General features: G+C 39.9%; 1 protein-coding gene across 1 annotated transcript in view; it reads left to right on the forward strand.

Moving 5' to 3' along the window:
- LOC125178251 (integrator complex subunit 6 homolog) overlaps positions 1–18,061 on the forward strand; it is a 41,110-nt gene extending 23,049 nt beyond the window's left edge. The window contains exons 2-4 of the mRNA XM_047881569.1: positions 15,584–16,828; positions 16,873–16,886; positions 17,957–18,061. Of these exons, the coding sequence (XP_047737525.1) occupies positions 15,955–16,828; positions 16,873–16,886; positions 17,957–18,061 (993 nt within the window). The 5' untranslated portion in view covers positions 15,584–15,954. The remainder of the gene's footprint in view (positions 1–15,583; positions 16,829–16,872; positions 16,887–17,956) is intronic.
- Positions 18,062–20,213: the final 2,152 nt, after the last annotated feature.

The following is a 20,213-nucleotide window of genomic DNA, read 5'->3' on the forward strand; positions in this document are numbered from 1 at the left end:
AAAACATTTTTACCAACAAAAATTTGCGAGGTATGCGCTGACAACACAATTCGACAAAAAAAAATTTGCTGTTAAGAGTCGTTTGCAAGACAACCAAGCAACCAAGCTCTGGGTTATAATATATAACGTCTTAAGACACATTTTTCTTCTGTTTTCCTCCATGTTTTATAGGTAAGCCTAATTGCATCAGTTCTCTCTACTTCACACGGAGGTCTCGAGACATGATCCTGACGATCATTTTCTCGAGGGCTTCACCCTCGGGCTGGCGACTGTGTACTCAGCTCTGAGTTCCAATTAAAGAGATCATATAAAAGTACTGCCGACCCAACAGCAATAGTCTACCCTCCTGACGGAGACCGACAAGCTGCCATCTAACGAGACCTAATAGACCTTCCAAGACAATCTTAGCGAGACCAAAGCGATCGTAGGGCTTTGTCCTTAAGGTCTATTTTAGCTTGCTTGAGGCCTGCCACCGCAAAGGGTGGCCGCAGTAAGGTCGTTATTGGCTCAGCACGGTAGCCTAGTTCCCTCTTAATAGACGGTATTAACATGCATCCTGCGCATCATGCCTGCTTCTAGAGCGAGTTGAGCGGTCGCTACAGGTCCGCTTGCTGACGATTTGATGGACATGGCTCTGCTGCTCATGTTAATGACAGAGAAGAACTGGACGACGGGGGGTGGATGTGGGCTATTGGCAAGACGCGTCCTCTCTCTCGAAAGCCATTGAGAGCCTCAGCGGGAGGCGCAGGCTCTATTTGAAAAGCCTCCCGCATGACGAACGAGCGCGATTAAAATCTATCCGATAATTACTGCAGTGCTTTCCATGCACAGGCCTGGCCGTTATAGCTTATATGCGATATATCTTCGTTCTCTTTCACTCGCTGAGCTTCCGTTACCACGAGAAGTATTAAAAGACTACGGCAGTGCTCTCTGAGAGTCAGATTTCAAACAGATTATGATCGCTCGGCGTGAGATCAACTTCATGATTTCAATCCAAGTGAGCGAACGTGTATGATCGTTTACTATTTAAGATTTTTCTTGAATTATGCCATATTTTGTACGAATGTTAATCGTTCCATCATGATTAAGTTTCTGATTTGGAAATAATTCGCATCGATCGAAGATTCTAACAATGCAAAGCGTATTTTCTACTTATTTTATTTATAAGTAATTTTTGAAACCCCAGAATAATTCAAGTTTCGTAGTACAAATTATTTATACAGTTTCTAATATTCCTGTTTCTGCTTTTTCTTATTTACTACTCTTTTTGGCGAGCCATCAAAAGCGTTTCATATCAAACTGAAATTCCAATAAAGCCGATGTTTAGAGCTACCTAAATCACCGAGAATTTAGTATTTATAATTCACCTCTCAAATAATCATGACTATTATCGGGCGCGGCATTAAGGCATTACCTCAAATATCATACAACCAACTTTTTTGTACGCGCTTACATTCTAAGCCCGTCTCGAGTTTTTACTTTGATAAGCAAGAGGACGCAAATGAAGCCCGAGAAGGTTTCATATTTTTAGTGCTGCTGACGAGCACAAAAAGGCGAGCGCTTAGCAGCTCCCTTGGGTTTGTTTGAGAACGCCTCTGGATGCCACTTAGGGGAGCCATTATGGCGGCTTCTTCGTGGCCGAGCTCTGCCATTGAGACCTCTGTGCCTCCTCTTCATTACTCGCACGCAGAAGCAAAGGCTAAATGCCTGCGTGGATTACTTCAATTGTCAGTGGCTCTAATGACCGCCTCTTGCCACAAGCATCGAGCGTGTCATCCTTGCGGCTCTAGTGGTTACTGTGTTGTTGGTTATTTGTATGCGTGGCTAATGTGTTGATGGATACTGTGTTGATGGATGCTGTGTTGATGGATGCTGTAACATCACCTTACACTGGCAGTGTAAGGATAAGTGTCGTAGTGCACAATACATCACCATGACACTGACAATTTCATCACAAGTGCAGTTATTCAAACGCTAGCATCACCATAAGCGTGTAGGAGGGAGGACGCTGTGGTGACGTCACATGAGTGCTATATAGCAGCGATGCTTTATGTATAGCAGCGATGCTTTATGTGGTGCTAATGAGCTCCACGGTCGCGTCGGGCGGCCACGACAAAGACTCGTTCAGTTCAGAGCTGCGCTCGCCGCTACCGCCCCCATGTGCGCTCGCTCCTCACGTCTCGTCCGGCGTCACTTCTGAGTTCTGACTGCGTTACTCGAAGCTCACGAGTTTTTTACTGTACCTTCTTGGTGCCTGCGCTCTGAATCTTAAATGAGCGTAATAGCGCTGACGTTGTTCACTTTTCGTCAACCGTGACATCAATCTTTATTTATATTTCTAATGTGGCTGTTGTGCAATTTTGTTATTTATGGTACCAGTGAAGCGGTTCTCACTACAACAATTTTGTCATTTTTATCCAGTGAGATATCATAACCTGGCATAGCGGAACTACTTTGTCTTAGGCATTAATGACCTCATACAAGCTGATTACAGCTGCGGCGTGTCCGGCCGGCTACCCCACAAGTGAACATTGACGGAACAACATCTCGCTAAGTCACCTCACTTCACTCTTGTCCTGCTTCGTCAAGCCGCTTCGTCGCTCCACTCGTGACTGCCGCCCAGGCACGTACCCTTGCCTCGTCGCACGTACCCTTCCTTTCCCTTCTCGACTGCTGCCCTGGGCTTATACTTTCAAAAAAAGTTAAGAGATCGTAAGTTCATCAGCCAATCATTGACGGCCTTTCAAGCAAAATCCACCAATCGTAGACAAGAAAATAGAGCGTAAGTACTTACGTTCACTTAGCGAGTTTTGCAAGTATGACCCCTGGCGCGCTCAGTTATCACGTCATGCACTCCACTCGTGAAAACTCCATGGACACCATGACGATACCTCGTCACACACGCACCTCGTCGTGGTACTCCCGTTGGACCACACACTCCTGCGGGCCGCGCAGGAGTATGTGGTCCATCCCGAGGTCGCTGCCCCGTCCCCCAACTCTCGAGGACAAAGCTCCAGCTGCTGGAGCAATTCTCATCACAGGTCACGTGAGCTGGTAGTTGGTAGCAGATGATTCACTTATTTTTCAAACCAACCAATTTTATCGCTCCTTCCATTTTAATTTCTTCGTCTAACATATTTTACGGTGGACAAGAAATATTTGGAAATTTTCAACATTAATAAGAGGCCCAAGACAATTTACTTTCATCGAGACTGTTTATTTTAAATCCCACTCAATTTGGTAGTCCTCTAAAAAGAAGCCAAAAACAATGTATGGTCCTAAGTCCTCTCCTACACCTAGATCTCTTATCAAGTTGAATTTGTTTATTGTTTTTAGAGTGGCTAGTATTTTTAACTGTACTAATCCTCAGATACGTTTTTTATCTTTTATCACGTACCTACTGCGATTTTTTTCTGTTTTTCAATTGTTATTCCCTTTTATCTATGTACTAATGATTAGTTCTTTACTATCCTATAAGCGGTAATTTCTTGTCAATATTTATTTTTCAGTTCACATAAAACATTTTTTATGGATTCTACATTCAGATTTTCTCGCGAATGATTTCTTTCGCCTGCGTACTACTCCCAACATTGTTTTTATTTTCATGCTATTTTATCCGCAATTCTATTTCCAGGCGCAATTAAGTGCTGTGTTCTTCACGTCCTTGCCATCCTTCGAGGCATCAATTAAGCCTGCGATCATAAGGCTGAACCGTCGGTCCGAAGCCCGCGCGATGCACGCAAAATCATCGCTGCTTCCGCCGCAACGCGATGCCTATCACCAGCATGGCTTCCTGGCGGATTCTTGAAGCGGTCGTTATCGTGTGGCATCGTCATGCGGTGACTAATTCCCACGTAATTGTACACAAATAACGCCCTAAGCTTTCTTGGTCCAGTGACGTCACTTACTGAGTCTGTTACTCGTATCTCCTCGGCGATCTTTGATGCACAGTCCCGTCAATTCGAGCTTGATATTTGAATGAGAATTTTCGTATTTAAAATAATTAAAATTAGACTCGTTCTCGTGTATATATATATAGAGAGAGAGCAGACGTTGCACACTCTTAAGACATGGGCTTATTTTAAACTGATAGAATCATTCCAGTTATGCCCAGGCCTAAAATGAACCCAAAGCAGTGGAGCGTAATACGGTACTTAATTATGATTTGGGAGGAAAAAAAAATTTGGCACAAGTTATTTTTTTCCCAGTCGTGTTTAAAATCATTATGCGGCAGACATTTGTTCTAAGTTACTTGATGTGTTCAATTATTAAATGCTTTGTTCGATCTCGATGAGATGATCGAAGGACCTAGCTGATCCGACTTCTGTATTTGACGCTCGTTTCCGGCTCTGATTGATTGCCTTGTAATAAAGAAGCAGCGTTTGGATTAACTCGCTGAACACGTTTTTATGGGTGCGTTTAATTGATGACCATTACTTTTAACTCGTGTGTTCCAAGCGGAAAGTTCCAAGAATTAGGGCATGAATTTAGTCTACAAGCGTTCATTACGAAACGCTTTCTAAAACATTCAACTTGTCATTTATTAATTGCTCGTAGCGAGAGACTGTAATATTCTTTGAGTGAAAATCTTTGATGGTTTGTTTCGAGTGTAGGCCTTCACTTCATGATCAATACGAGATCATTGTTTTCTTCGTTTTATATTCACTTAGTAATGCATGAAATGAGATCAAGTTATTTACATTTCACAGTTTATCCTGACATTTTTCATCGTGAAAATTCTTTCAGGCAATTTTTGCAGGCTAAGTGACGTTACTTTTCAGATTTGATCAAACTTCACTCTGTATTTAAAAAGAAAATGCATATGCAGCCGGAGATTCCAACGTCCCAGTAGCATGCACGAATATTAGTGTTACTTATTAAATTACAGAAATGTAAGCTTGGGAACGTTCAATGTTTAAATGTTGAATTTATGGCAAGTGTGGAGTGAAACATTTACGGAGTCCCGGTGTCAATAAAGGGATACGCGCGACACATGCAAACTTCATACAATAAATTATGTGCGTCTGTCTAAATTATTCTTGTATTTAAATGTCAAGCAGTCACTTTTCCTTATGATTTTAAACCCAATTTCATCCATCTTTACTATGCATGCTGACACAGGCTTCAAGATTTCTCAGATGAGACGTATAAGGCAAGCAAGCGGGTTTGAGATTTCATAGCGACCGACAAAAACAAAGATTTGTTTGCTGTGCTAAGCATGAGCGTATCTATACACTCTGTCACGTAATTGGGCCAGTGGTTTTTCACTAATCAAAAATACACATTTGAACAAAGCTACTTTTCTTCACACTGAATAGTTGTATAGGCTCGTTTGTGCATGCTCTGTCAATATAAATTATGTATACACAGACGTCTGGCATGTACGTCGGTCCATGTCATCTCTGGATTAGTGGCTCTTGATATAACAGCATGTGTATTATGATAGATATTATCTTCCTCACCATCGTCATTACCCATGCACAGTCATTGGCTTTAGTATCATCCTTCGCAGTATCATCCGCATGTGCAATATCATTAGTACCATAATTACGATTAACATGGTGATTTTATTCAGCTGGATTACTCATTACCTCTCCTTTCTGCCCTTATAGCACCAGAATCATACGCACACCATTACACCCCTTGTCTCTCCGCATCTTCATTGTTCTAACACACATCATCATCACATTCAATATTATATTAAATTAGATACCCTCTTTACCGTTAAAATTATGATCATGCTCATGCAGCAGCATCATCTATATATACCGCAGTACCTTCATCGCCTTAATCATCTTCATGACCCAAACAGCGTCATTACCTCAGTTCCATCAAATTACCCTGAGACCAGGTTATCTCCGGAGGGTATCGCTTTATTGATCTCTGCTCGCTTTCTAGCGCATCCTGAGTGGGCTAATATTACGCACCTAACCCAGCATTAATTGAAATGCCCTACTTTGTAGCGACAGCGAAATTCTTATTGCACTGGTTCATAATAATATCATTGTGATACGACGACTTTAAATACCCCCTTTCAATTGCCACTTATTCTTGTATACATGGATATTATGAACGTAATTAACGCTATGCTCATCATCATCAAAATAATGCATAATGCAGCAGAAGACTTTGGAAGTGGTTTTAGTTTATTTGCTAATGGGCGATAGGGAGCTCAAATCACAGTTGATCTGCACGGTAACGGATTGGAGCCTGCAAGTGCGGGAACTTTAATTTGGTGAAGAAGAGTGACAAAAATGAGTCAGTTTCCTCACTGCCTAGTAAAAATATCCTTCAATGCTACAAATATTAAGGGAAAATGACATAAGAAACGATTCAACGGTTGATGTAAGACATTTAGATTGCACTGTCCACCGTGACTCCGGCAAAAAAAGTTCGTTTAGTAATTTAATGTTGATATTATTATTATTATTATTCTGAGGATCATTTAATGAGTAACGCGACGAATGAAAGACACGCTGTCGAAATTTCCGTTTAACAAATTTTTAAATTTACAGCGAAATAAAAATTTAACATGGGTGCTATTTCACATTCTGTTGATACTGTAATTAATTTACTATCTATATCGAGATGAGCAATATTCTGAAAACACTGCGATAGTAAAGGGTACTCATTAAATTTGTAGTACCAGTGTGTGCCCGCAATCTTCGTCATATTCCATGCCCATTTCTGCATGAAACATCGATTAGCTCAGTTGAAGTGACCTGAAAATCTTACATAAATGAGTAGGTACTCTTTTAGAATCGTTTGCATTTAACCGCTCATTGATAAGCGAATAAATTAATCGACCTGGCTTCATGAAGTCTTCTATGAACTTTGAGCAAATGAGTTCACGGATTAGGTTTGCTCCAGATCAGGGTTCCGGGGGCACGGAGTTCACGAGTCACAGGTTATCTGACACCCGTTGCTCAGGGTTCGTCTTGAAGAAGAAGAGTGAGGGAGGGCGGCGTCGTTGTGCATTATTGCTCATGCAAAGTTTAGTATGATCGAGTGATGGCTTCCGCTGGATTACGTACACGCATGGTTCGCTCATCCCCAGGATACACGCGCTAATCTCGTTCTCTGCTGCTCCAATCAATATATTGAGATCATATATTCACGATGCTCGGCTTCTATTCAGTTTTTACGAGTCTTCTATTTCCGTTGCAACAAATTCAGGTTCAAAATTATGAGAGTGTCGAAAGTGCCCATAATAAGTGCCAAATATATCATGAAAGTGCCAAATAGATCATGACTTGCCTACTTTTCTAGGGAAACAAGATAAGCCTCACTCGCTGACTGTTCTACTAATCTACAATCTCTAAAGGCCGAACTGCAATTGGATTTCATTCAGGGCTAATAGTCGAAATTAAACAAGGGACAGTTGATACGGAGAGTATGATGGGATTTATCTCAGCCAGTTCATTCTGTCTTGGACGTGGCAAGACAGAATGACAGAAGATGTGTTTAAAAAAACACGCTTCAATTATTATCAATGGAGACCCAGTTGTTGGCTTCTGCTAAATGCCAATTAATTAAAGCGTTTGAGTGAAAGGGAAAATTACATAACGAGCGGACGCACCATTCGTATAGACGGATTGATTACTTGAAGCTGTCGCACGATAGTGTCCTTCATCAAGCATTGATTATTTTATGCTATAAGTCAAATAGTCCTGGTGTTTTTTGATTGTACGTTGACAGAAGGGGTAGGTGAAATACACGTGCTGTACTCATTTTGGCGGGAACTCTACCACGATTGTGTGAGGGCGGGGAACCCCGACTCAGGAGTTCCACTTACTCCGTGCGGCAGGAGTAATTTCGCAGAGCTAACGGCATTTTAGGGAGTGCGGATGTGACGAGTGTGCTGCTGAAGGGCTGCTTGTCAGCCCCAATTGCGCGTGTTCATATCTTCTTGGATGTACCTATTGCCCCAAGAGGACAACAAGCTGGCCGACCTCCTGAGATTGGCTCAGTCTTGTCTCGTTTGGGCGTCCGCTCTCAGCCGCCTATCGGACTAATTAGGTGCTCCTCTGCGCACCGTTTCCTCTCGTGCGCATTTTCCACCGCCCCTCTCCTGCCCGGATTCTCCTCGAAGATTACATGCTTAAATGTAGCGAATTTGAGTTAGTATTGGTGGCGCCGCCATTGTCGTAACATACTTTCGAGTTACTCGTAACACTTGTTATTTAATTCATGCTCTGCTAAATGCATTAATTTTCTATTTGTTGCAGAAGACTCCGTTTACTGTGCATACCATTCTCCTCGCCGTTAAGTTCTCGTGAGTTTTTACCAGCAATAGCTCGTCTGCGAATTAGTTATCTTATTATATTATTCTTTCATTTTCATTGCTTCCGCCCCACCCAGACGTTCAGGTCATGAAACACTCCTGAGCCATTTTTAGCGTTAATATATTTCTGAAGTTCGGTTCATAATACACTCCATTGAAGTATTCTGAAATATTGCCTGCGTTTTCACCGACTGAAGAGAAAAATTAATTGTGTACTTGTACGCGCGCGATCCTGCCTGCCAAGTTTGCTCAAATAGTCGGACGATCTTACTTCATCGCGTCCACGCCAAACAATCGCAAATTTGTTTACGGCAATAACATAGAAATTGTTTTTTTTTTCTCCCTTTCACTGTCATCTGCACAGTCTCTTCACCATCGTTCTCCTATTTTATTTAAATTATTATTTTTCAATCTTTTTCCATAGTTAAACTCTGATCCGATTACTGCCGTCTCTTTTTTCTCTAGTCTCTAATATAAAATATGAACAAAATTATTCTTTTTCGCAAATTTTTCCATATAGTTTTCTAATTTATTGTTTCAGCTAGCAATTGAAATATTTTTTTGAGTGATCTATCTTTCGAATTGCTTAGGAATGAGTCTGTATGCATTCGTTCTTTATCGAAATAATCATTTTCATTTTCTTCCGGGATAAACGATCACAATCCCGTCAATGGTAAAATTGTTTATTGAAACTCTTCCCATGAAGCGTTGGTCAGACAAACGGAACGGATTGCATGCGTTGGTGGTAGACTCGTTCGATCGTTCGGTGTCATCTGGAACGGGGTTAGAGTATTTTCTATTTAATTTCGGATTTTGGTTAAAATTTTCAACTCGCCTATAGAGAGTGGGGAACTTTGTAATCCTATACAGATAATGGCTCTTCTCTGCATCAAAGAGCAGATTGTGTCGCGAGTTATTCTTCTACAGTAATTTAGCTCGTATTTTAGCGTACATAAATTGTTGACACTCTGACACACGTTTTTAGTTACTCGGTAAATTTATAACTTAAATAATGTGCAATGAAAAGTTTCTTTCTCAAAATGCTTTCCTTAATTATAATTCTTTATAGTGAAAATATACTTTTTGTCAATATATTTGGTGTAAAAAATAGATAAAAAGTCTATAGTCCTTTCCAAACTGGCTTTTGGTGGAATACGTTCGATTGCCGTCTACAAATATCTGCTCATGTATTTTGGCATATGAAATTTTTATCGAAATTTAAATTTACAATTCGTTTTGTCCTTATAGTTTATCGCTATTTGGTCAGAGCAAACACCGACAAACAACAGTCTGATTCGATTAAAGCATTTCGGAAGATGATGGTCAGATCAAAATCGTTGCTGAGATAACATCCACTGTCAACAAACGTACACTGTCTCGATATTTTGTGAAAATGATCTCCCTTGACCAAATTCTGACTTTACAAATTATGTTTTGAAAATCATGTCTTCTTTTTGTGAGAAAGTTACTCATGGGATGGTTTAATTTTTACTTGGATCTCAGTTGTCATACGTTAAAGTTTTTGCATTGAGCCCCTCCCTCCTCTGAAGCATTTTTTAACTATAATAATTTATAATATTTTTGTAGCTAACAAATAGATTTGCTCGCACATTTAAGCGATTTTGAACGATCGTCCTCCGCTGCGATCACGAATTTTCACTGAAAACTCAATCGACACAACGACCTTGTTTTCGGCGATCGTTGCTTCAGATTCATCGCGCCAAAAGAGTTCACTGAATATTCTCATGAGCGAACAATTATTGTTGCAGATGTTCAATTGTTATTTAGTTTGGATTTAAAATTCACTGAATCCTACTTATTACAAAAACACTGACGCAGGAGAGATGCAACATAAACATAGATAGTCATTTCTTAAAACGGAAACCAGGGAAGAAAGCCATGGAGGAAAGTTTACTCAGAAACAATGAAAGCTACCCTGATGTATTAAGCGCTACAATACTATTTTCAGTCTCACTACTAGTCCACTCTCGTCAATTCTACACGATTTCTATCTCTACGTCCTTATAAACTTGAAAATTTGTATTGCAACCTCAAGTGTTGCTTATCCTCGGTTCTCTCATTCCGCCAGTGGGCTCCCGTATAGAGGGGCTGCAGCGATCCCTCCCCGTACGGTTGACTGCATTTTTACGATGGTCGCTGGAGGCGAAACGAAGGGCGTGGGCAAGCCAGTGGCCCCGGGCTTGTTTGCTTTGCTAACTTGACGCGCCTCTTCAACCGTTCTTGAACTCCCTCCTAATTACCATAAATCTCTACTGATTGCCTGCGCTGAACCCGCTTGCAAAATCACAGCCGGCAATCGCATGGCCACCAAATATTTGACGTAATTTGAAAGAGGGTTAAACCTTCTGAGTACGACGTTATCTTTAAGTTTTTTACAAAAGCAGACATGTTTGTCTACTTTTGGAAATGATGTGCTCACATAAACTAATAATTTAATAATCTGGAGGTTTTGAGCCTACCTCGATCTGTCTTCTCTTACTCTAGCAAGCTTTCAATCATCGTGGATGGGAGCTCTATACGTTCTGTTCTGCCACAATTGTCCTGATTGAGGTTAATAGATTCTTTGTCTCATAACAACGTATTTTTTTACATTTCGGGGGCTCTGCCGACAGAATTATACTATTTTCCTCAGCAATCATTAAGTACTGGTAATGTTTTTTACTTGTTCCTATTCAACTTTTTAAAGAAATCTAAATGAATTGTTTCCAAACGAGCACCTACTGTAGCTTTCTTTCATAATGAGTGAAATTTTGTTGCCATGAACGGGCATTCAAGAAGTACTATTCTCAAGAAAATATTAATGGTTTTAATTTGTTTGTTTAGGTGATGTATTTCATCATGGTCATTCGTTCATTGAAATTCAATCCATATTTCGAATTTCCGCAAATAATATGCGATATCGGTTGTTGACTGAGTAATTTCTGTTTGTGCCTCTGCTATTGCAAGCTTATGTTATCCATCAGTTCTTAATAAGAAGTGCAAGTTCATTTATGACTCACTCCATTTGTAATCTAATCTCCTGACATTACTTCCGGAGTTACTCAAGGGGAGTTCAATAATAGACAAGTACAGGGTGCGGCGCGGGAACTTACTTATTTGAATTGCGCGCCACGTGGCGGCCATTAGTCCTAGGAAGGTGGCGCCATGCGCAATATGGTGCGCGGGCTATGAAGTTTTTCGTCCACTCAGTTCAGTTGCGACCATGCAGTGGTCGAGAGAGGAGCGCGCGTTCGCAGTCTCTGTGTACTTTTCTAGTGGCCGGTCTATCGTTGCAACCACTCGTCTGACAAAATGTATTGAACAGCATGGAGGTCACCTACAAGATGTAATATTCAAGAATTAAACTTGTAAGTAAACCCAACGAAACTTTAAATGTAGCTCTTTGTAAAAAAGAAAGAATTAAAACGCTATCTTTAATACTTTTTACTTTGTGATTTTTTTAAAAGAGTAAGTTCCCACGCCGCACCCTGTATAATGTATGTAGCTGTGATGAGGTCAGCTACCACCAGCGACGACCTCCTCACCTCATATTTGTTGCAGTCACAGCTCTTATCTACACGGTATGTTACTGAACTGTGATGCTATAGACGACGTACACACCCTATCTGGAAGGTATGGAAATACCATAGAATATCTATGGTATGTTTGGAAAGGCGTAAGTTATTTGAGAGGCCTAAATAGCATCACGACGATACATAGTTCATTAACCAGTTTACCGTGTGTGAACAGTTCATGGATTATATTGATATTGTGTTCTGTAAGTATGTATGTCCAATATTTGGACGTTGCATTCGGTATCTGGCAACTGTTTCTAGTATCTAAACTCTGAATAAATTGAAAGCAGTAATATGATTATCTGATTGCTACGTGCTGCTTCTAGATGCTGTATACTTTATTTTTTGATCTATGCAGTATGTGCAAATTCTGTAATGTAAGTATGGACGCTATATACAGCATTTACATGCTGTAGCATTCATCTTGGTACAGCATTTACATGCTGTAGCATTCAGGATTGGGAAGCTGTATATGGATCATAGACATTGCATTCATCAATTGGAGGGTTTCGAGACGTTTTGAACGGTATATGTTGTTTTAAACTCTCCATAAAGTAGTTACAAGTTTTATACTGTATCTGAGAATCGTGCACCGCATCTGGAGGCTGTCTGCGTTACTTGTGCACTGTAACCAGTATGTACACTCAGTGTACCCGGAAAGGAACACTGACTATACCGGAACGGAATGTCCGGACCGTATCGTAACTAGACTGTGCATGCTTGCGTCAAGAATGAAATCAGTTTGATTGCGTCTCAGAGCGCGCGTGGCATATGAATAAAACGGACTCTTTACAGCGGCTCTGCAATGGAGCTCTCGGATATTTTATAATACGCTGGGTTTAGAGCGTCAGTTGAGGAGTGTGAGAAACTCACAGTTTTATTAGATGAGTTACTCGTTGCGTGGAGTTGAGCTCAGTTTATGGTGCTTTAATGATGCATAATAGCCTGTGTTGTTTGAACTACGACGACAGCAATCGGCCATCGTACGAAAATTTGGCCCTCAGGTCCGGACTAGCGCCAGCCGCGCATGAAATGCGCAAGCGCGTCTATCTGCGGAACCGCTACTCTACTGATGATCCAAGCTAAACTCCGGTTTTATTGATTCTATTTTCCGGTATTCACCTCAACTTGTGCGATAAGTGCAGCATCTTGAGTGCTCGTTGCCAGAGCGGAAATGTATACCACAACATGAAACCTGTTGTACCATTTTTGTGCGTTAGCATTGTGTTTTCAATGAGATCTCAAGCGACGGCTGCAGTCGATCGCCACTATAAGTGCTTATTAAACACCTCAACAGAGAAAATATTTCAATTATGCGTCTTCTGAGTGAAATTTGTCTAACCTTGCATTTTCATCTTTCGTAATATAAGAATTTCTTACAGAAGTGTCAAGATTCTACGTTTTCTTGATAAATATGTGGTTTATTCTTATACGAGTTATTCAACATGAATTTGCAGGTACATTAACTGTCGTAACTGCTATTCGTATCTATAGGACTTGGTAACATCATAAGAGCTGTCGCCTGTAGTCATAAGGTTATTCCTGGCCACCACTGTGCTCATCTTGAGGTTCAGACCATCTTCTTATTATTAAATATGATTGTGACGTGTTTGTTGAACATTTACTAGATGTGCTCGGAAACTAGGAAAAAATTTTGCCGGGCTCCGTCCACGGCCACGTATAGTGCGCCGCTTCTCTCGTCTCCGCCGCGGCAAAAATCAATGTAATTACAAGTCTATTTGTGGCCCAGGCTCGCCTCTGACTTCGACTCAGAATTTTCTGTAACCCCTGTATATCTTATGATTTTCGCGTTATTTTTTCTCAATTAGTGTCTTGAATATTCGATAAAAGTACAAAAGTAAACAGTAAATTTTATTTTAAAAATTTGTTTCCATATTTTAACGATTTTATCTTTATTTTGACTGGCTACAATCTTACTTGCTTAGAAATAATCCAATACAAAACGTAACTCTTAGCGCAATTATATACGTTCCCTCTGACTGTAGAACCACGAGCGCATTCAAGACATCGATTACCTTATTATAGTGTGTGGTCAGCTCGCGGCATCAAGCAGACTTATCTCCTCGAGCCGCTGTATCCCAAGCAAACGTTCAAACGCTGAGAACAGACTGAAGTTGTGGGCAGTGAGTATTATGAGTATTATGAGGTAATTGAAACAGACGAGTCATAACGCCACCGCAACGTCGGTGAATGCGCGTCTTGACTCGCAATTAACTTACGGTCCGTTGAAGGCACGGCCGGCGCTGCCGGCTCTAATTGCTGCCATGAATTGCCCCGAAGTTTATTGGTTCTTTCATCCAATTTGTGATACAAACAAATGAACGATGTGAACGCTTTGCGTCTTGCTGGATTTTTTTTGTGATCAAATAAATTTCAGATTATATGTTCCAGACGTTGATGGTAGAAAAGTTAGTTTTCTGTTAGACGTTGGATTTCCCGATAAATTTATTTTTTAATTAACTATGAAATCAAGGCGTTATTTATAACTAGCCATTATTTAAGACACTTTTAATTTTGTCATTCCATATTTTCCTAATTAAAGTTTGAGGGTCTTTTTAGCGCATTTTCTCATTTATGGAAAAAAGCGCTGTTGTGCTCGTCATGTCCGTCGGTCCGTCCGTCCGTCTGTCCGTGACTTCACGTTTTCGTCGACGAGAAAATGCGCTCTCTGTGTCACTCACTGCAGTGAGTACTGAGTTATATTTTCTTAATCACACTGTTCATGGATGATTACAATTTTTTGTGTTTTGTGTCGATTTAACGCCCAAAATTGAAACAATATTCATTATTTTTGTCTCAGCCGTCATAATTTTTTTCCATTTTTTCTTTATTTATTAATTTATGTGGTATATTGTTTACGTACGAATGATGCACTCCTTTTAATTACAGCGTCAATTTATTGTTTGCTGTTATTAAAGTTTGTTGAAGCGCCGATTGATGATCACCTTTCTTTTTAATTCTTCAATCTTACTTTGTTTTATTCTTAAATTTCTGTATTCTGAAAGCGTACGTATAGTTCGTGACGCGGTGCAGTCACGCACGTCTTGTACATCTTGCTTGATTTATTAAGCAGACGCGGGCGGCCAGTGGATCAATTTCCGTTTAGATTTTCTCAATAAACAAAGAGAGATTGTAGTGCTTTGGTTTGACGAGGTCTGAGCTTCCCACGACGTTCATCATTTATTTCTCTTAATCTCACATTATTCAACTTTCAACTGCCACTTCTGGGTCCTCCATTCCCCATACGATCCTCAGGCGCTATTTTAGCACGAAAAGCGGAATAGGTTACGGCAAGCACGACCTAGTCTCACTGGGATTCATATACTGGAATTCGTGAATGAGCCAAAAGCCGACCTACTAACCCTGCACGAAACAATTGCAGGCGCTTTGAGTGACACGTTGTAAGATTTTTTTTCATTTATATGCGAACTATTCCTTCATCAATCTGATAACTTTTTATAGGCATTTGAGGCTTAGACCTTACGCAATAATCATCCTTCTATCGCTCTTCTTTTTTATTCTTTTTAATGAATGGGTGGGAAATGTGAATAGAGAATTAATTATAAATCACTTGTTTCACGAAATAATTTTGTTGAATTAGACCGAAATTACTGAGATATTTTTTGAATGGTCTTTGAATTTTTAAAATATATCTACCAAGAAAAAGGCTACAGTTTTGTACTCACTTATATTTACTTTTCAGATGGGAAAAACGCTCGGAAAAAATGTTCTATGCAAAGTAAATTTAATCTGAAACCGTTCTTAGCGAAACCTTAATAAGCGAGGGCGCAGCTCTGTGGGCGCGTTCCGCGAATATTTGTCTGCGAGTGACGAAGCTTTGATGTGAATTGGAAAGTGGAACACTGACCACAAGAACGCTTAGTGTTGAATTCAAGTGAAAAATTATTACTATTTGAGAAATCTTTCATCGTAAGGTAGTTTTGAAGAAGATACATCACAGATTTTTTGTGACGATCTTTGCTGCAAAAAATTTGTTATCAGAGCACGGTTAATGTAGAATGTTGTTTGACATCCGCGGGACGCGAGCCCTAGTCCAGTAGTGGCGAGTTCGATATGAGCTCGGGCTTCTCTTCTTTGAAAAGCACTTCATCATCTGTGAACGTGGTGGTGGATGCGCCTATGGGAGTGATGGGGGTTAGGTTTGAGGCTGCTTATCCTCACGAGGCGTCCCTACAGCTAAGGAACAACTTGCATTCGTCGTCAGCTTCGGCAGAAGGAACAACAATCGTTTCGTCGTCACCCGAACCCTCGTCGCGCTCGCCGTCGTTGAGGTCTGACAGCGGCGGCAACTCGTCGCCTGACCGTCACGCGGACGAGAGCCATTCGGGATCACCTGCGCCTACTGATCCTGCAAGATCCCCCGAATGCAGGGCTCCATCCTCTGATATTTCCATCAGTCCAAGGGATCTGATGAGCGCCAAAACAGAGACTGGCCCCACCACTGGGTTTTACACCTCCTCACCTATTCATGTGCACACCAGCGTTCCTCCGATGACTGCCACCACATCGCCTCCTCCGTTCCAACCCATCTATCCGCTGCCACTCAGAACAGGGGGTGGATTGTCACCTCATCAGACCCAATATCCATCTGCCATGCCTATCACTCCGACGACCACTCCTCCTGTCACCGACACTTCCCTCATGACTCATTCACCGATCACAAATATGCTGCCCTCCTACATGTCACATATGATGATGAATACCTCCTACCACGGAATAGCACCCCATACCTGGCATCCCCACGTATACGGCCCACCGGTAAAGACCCCAACGTCCCACAGCATCGCTGATATTTTGGGGTACCGGAAAGAAAACCCAAGACTAGATTACCTACCGGACTCGCATCCTCCCCGGCTCGTCTCTGAGGACGAGCCGCTAAACCTCACCGTCAAATCTTCTGTTGATTACGGCAGCTCGCCAAATAAAGGTGAGTTAACTTGTTGCCCATCGTGTTGTTCTTTTTGTTGTCAGGTGACATAATAAAGGTGAGTGAACTTTTGCCCATCGCGTTGTTCTTTTAGTTGTCAGGTGACATAATAAAGGGAGTGAACTTACTTGTTGCCCATACGGGCACCAAAAATTTGGCCTCTTTGAAAGCCAAAAAGGTTTGCTATTTATAGTTTATGGGTTAGGTTATTGACAGAAATATCGACTAAGAGTATCTTTGCAAAGATAAATTATATCATATAGCAGCAACAATAAACAATAAAACATGAAGATATGTAACATTTTCATTGTTTATAACATGTTCAAAAAATAAGATATCAAAATGTCAGGTGTTTCCTTTATTTGGTCCAACTCCTGTACTTTAGTTATTCATGCAGCTAAGAATGTATAAACCATAATTTTAAGAATGCGTTTTATGAAGATACCGGAGTGAAGGTAGGGTACTTGACTATGGCATATCTAAGCATGTCAATAATCATTCCCACCAGGAATCTGTTCCATGGACAGCCTGTTTGCTTTGATTAGGTGAGGACATATGAAAACTCCGGTCACTTAGCTTATAGAGTGAGAATTTTAAAACTCTTGACTGGAATCTAATTGAATTTTTTCTTGGTACTAATAATGATTGGTCATCCAATTAATCAAAATACCAGAATGAGCTTCTCAAGGCAATCATGTTTTCTTCTATTCATCGTATAAGGAGTTCAGATTTTCGCTGATTCGAAATTTTTATGAGGCCATCAGGTCTCTTTCTGTCCTTTGTTAGTCATATTAACTATTGTGCAACATCCATTTGAGTTGTTTGTGTTCGGTTCTAGTAATACTAGACAACTTTATGTTGTAACTAAGATATTGTAATAACAATAGTAACCAATAATTCAGGAATGAATCAATTCAGTTGATGACTGAAATCAAAATTTTGTTAATAAAAAATTATTCCAGAAACTAAAACATATATTTTGCGACTTAATGGATCCTAAGGAACAAAAATGAACATTTTGCCACTAATAGATGCAATACTCTCAGAAAACACGAAAAGCTGTTAAAATTATTGAAGTTATTAAAATTCTTAAAGTTATTAAAGTTATTAAAATTCTTTTAATAACAGAAATCATCATTTTACAACGAAAAGGTGTCTAATGATAACAGAGAGCATTATTTGACACCCATAAATGATATTCTCTACAGCTCCTCGATGCTCAAAGAGTGTTAGCTATTATATCGACTGCAAATTATATTTTTTAGGAGTTCTTAATTCGAGTTTACTTAGTTCAATTCAATTTTTTTTTTGTTTAACTTTTTTACAGTATAATGAAAATAAATTGTTAGACTTGTTGCCAGTTGTTGACTGCGCTGTGTGATGAAATTTATAATTAATCTTAAACGAACAAATATTATTTGTGGCTTAACACGAAATATTCCAGGTCGGAAAGAAGCGTTTCTCATTAATGTTATTGTAAAAGTATTGTTAACTTCGTATTACGAGAAATCACGAGTCAACGTTAAAAAAAATAACCCTGAGGCCTCATTTCGTATCTCTGGCATCTAATCATCGAGTAGCTGGGAACACAATGAAACAACTCTCACCCCGTTCATTTTATGGCCAATAACTTGTAGGAGTTAATGTCATTTTTGGAGGACTCAATCTTCTTTTATCAAGCGACTGCTCCAAAGCCAGCCCGGATTCTTCAAGCTTTCGAGGCCTAGCAATTAATCGCGGAAACCGAGGTAGCTAATTCATAACCTAGTAAGCGTCTTAACAATATAATTATAGAGCTCTAATTAAAAGAGCATGGCTGGCACTTCAATAAGGCCGGTAATCGCGCCCTAATAACTAGGCTGCGACGCCGCAGAAACGCACAAAAAATCAAGACGGCTGGAAATTTTTAGTTGGATTGTTGCTCCTTGGAGGAAGACCGCCTCGCTGCTTGCCTTCAGCTTTGGCCGCCTGCGGCTTACTGGTGGTACAAGAGTGAAGAACTCTTAATTGTTGAGTCTTTCGTTAAATTCATGACGTTTAAATTTGAAAAAAAAACGATTAATTAATTTTGGGTCGATCGTACTTTCGTCTGAACTTAGAGAAGTCGCTTGTACAGTTAGTGGCGCAATTATTCGTACAGCCTAAGATTTGATTGAACTAAGCAGTATATAATAGGGAAAATAATACAACAACTTCAGAACAAAATTGAATTTCAAAACGTTTTAATTTCCCGACACCTTCAGACACAAATATTCGTACAGTTGTAAAATACTAACAACTTCCATTTTATTATCAATGGCAGGTACTTTCATCTAGATAATCTCGAGCAGTCTCTTCCTATAGTTCTTGATGAGATTCGAAGTAGTATCTGATTTGATATTATCCCATTCAAACTTTCAATTTTTGCCATAAATTATCAATCGGGTTCAAGCCGCGGCTATTTTCTGGTCATGGAAGAACAGTCATATTTGTTTTATTAAAACAAGTGGTCGCAGCTTCCAAATCCCTGTCTTGCTGTAATTAAGATCCATATCGTCATCCATGACCCAAATTCAGAACTGATGTTTGCAGGTTTTCTTTCAAAATCGATATATAAACATTTGAGTTCACTATTCTATCAATTGAAACTAACTTCCCGGTGCCACTTCAAGAGAAAAAAAAAACAATATACATCATTGACACACCCCAATGCTTGACTGTTGGGATTGTGTTCTTCGGAAGGAAAGATGTGGCAATGTCTTTCAACACCACTCTTTGGTTCATGTTTATTTAACGACACAGTTTTCTCCTTTTCTCCAAGTGTAGGAATAATTGTGTCTGTTTATATGGTGTTGTGTAATTTTTGCATTTTTTGTTACAACGTTTTGAAATTACATTTAGTTCTGAAAATGTAGTGTTATTTTCCAAATTATATACTGCTTAGTTCAATAAAATCTTAAGGTCACACATTCTTTAATTTTCGAGTTTTTCAAGAAAACATTGAAAAGAAGGAGGTGTACGAATAATTTCGTCGCTAACTGTAGCCTCACGAGCCTGAATTGGTCGCCATTAAAAATGGTCACTCACAGTTTCACTCTCATCGTTTCCTAATGTCATTTTTAGAAAAATGCCGTATAAACTGGAATATTCATTGAAATAAACTATGTGCTGTAGGTACTTGGTCAAGCAAATTTCCTCTATAGTAGGTAATCTAGTTGGGTCGTGATCTCCTAAAATGTGTTTGTAGATTCTTGCGTGACATTACGGTAGCTTAAAAACTAGGTTTTCTTCAAAAGTTTAAATCACACACAAGCTCTCTTTGAAATTCATGCTGCTGATTGAACGGAAAACTCAAATTTTATGTTTGATTTATTGCGTAGCTGCTTTATTATTTTACCAACTTCAT

The sequence above is a fragment of the Hyalella azteca genome, unplaced genomic scaffold, assembly GCF_000764305.2.
Source record: "Hyalella azteca isolate HAZT.00-mixed unplaced genomic scaffold, Hazt_2.0.2 contig8316, whole genome shotgun sequence".
NCBI lineage: Eukaryota > Metazoa > Arthropoda > Malacostraca > Amphipoda > Hyalellidae > Hyalella > Hyalella azteca.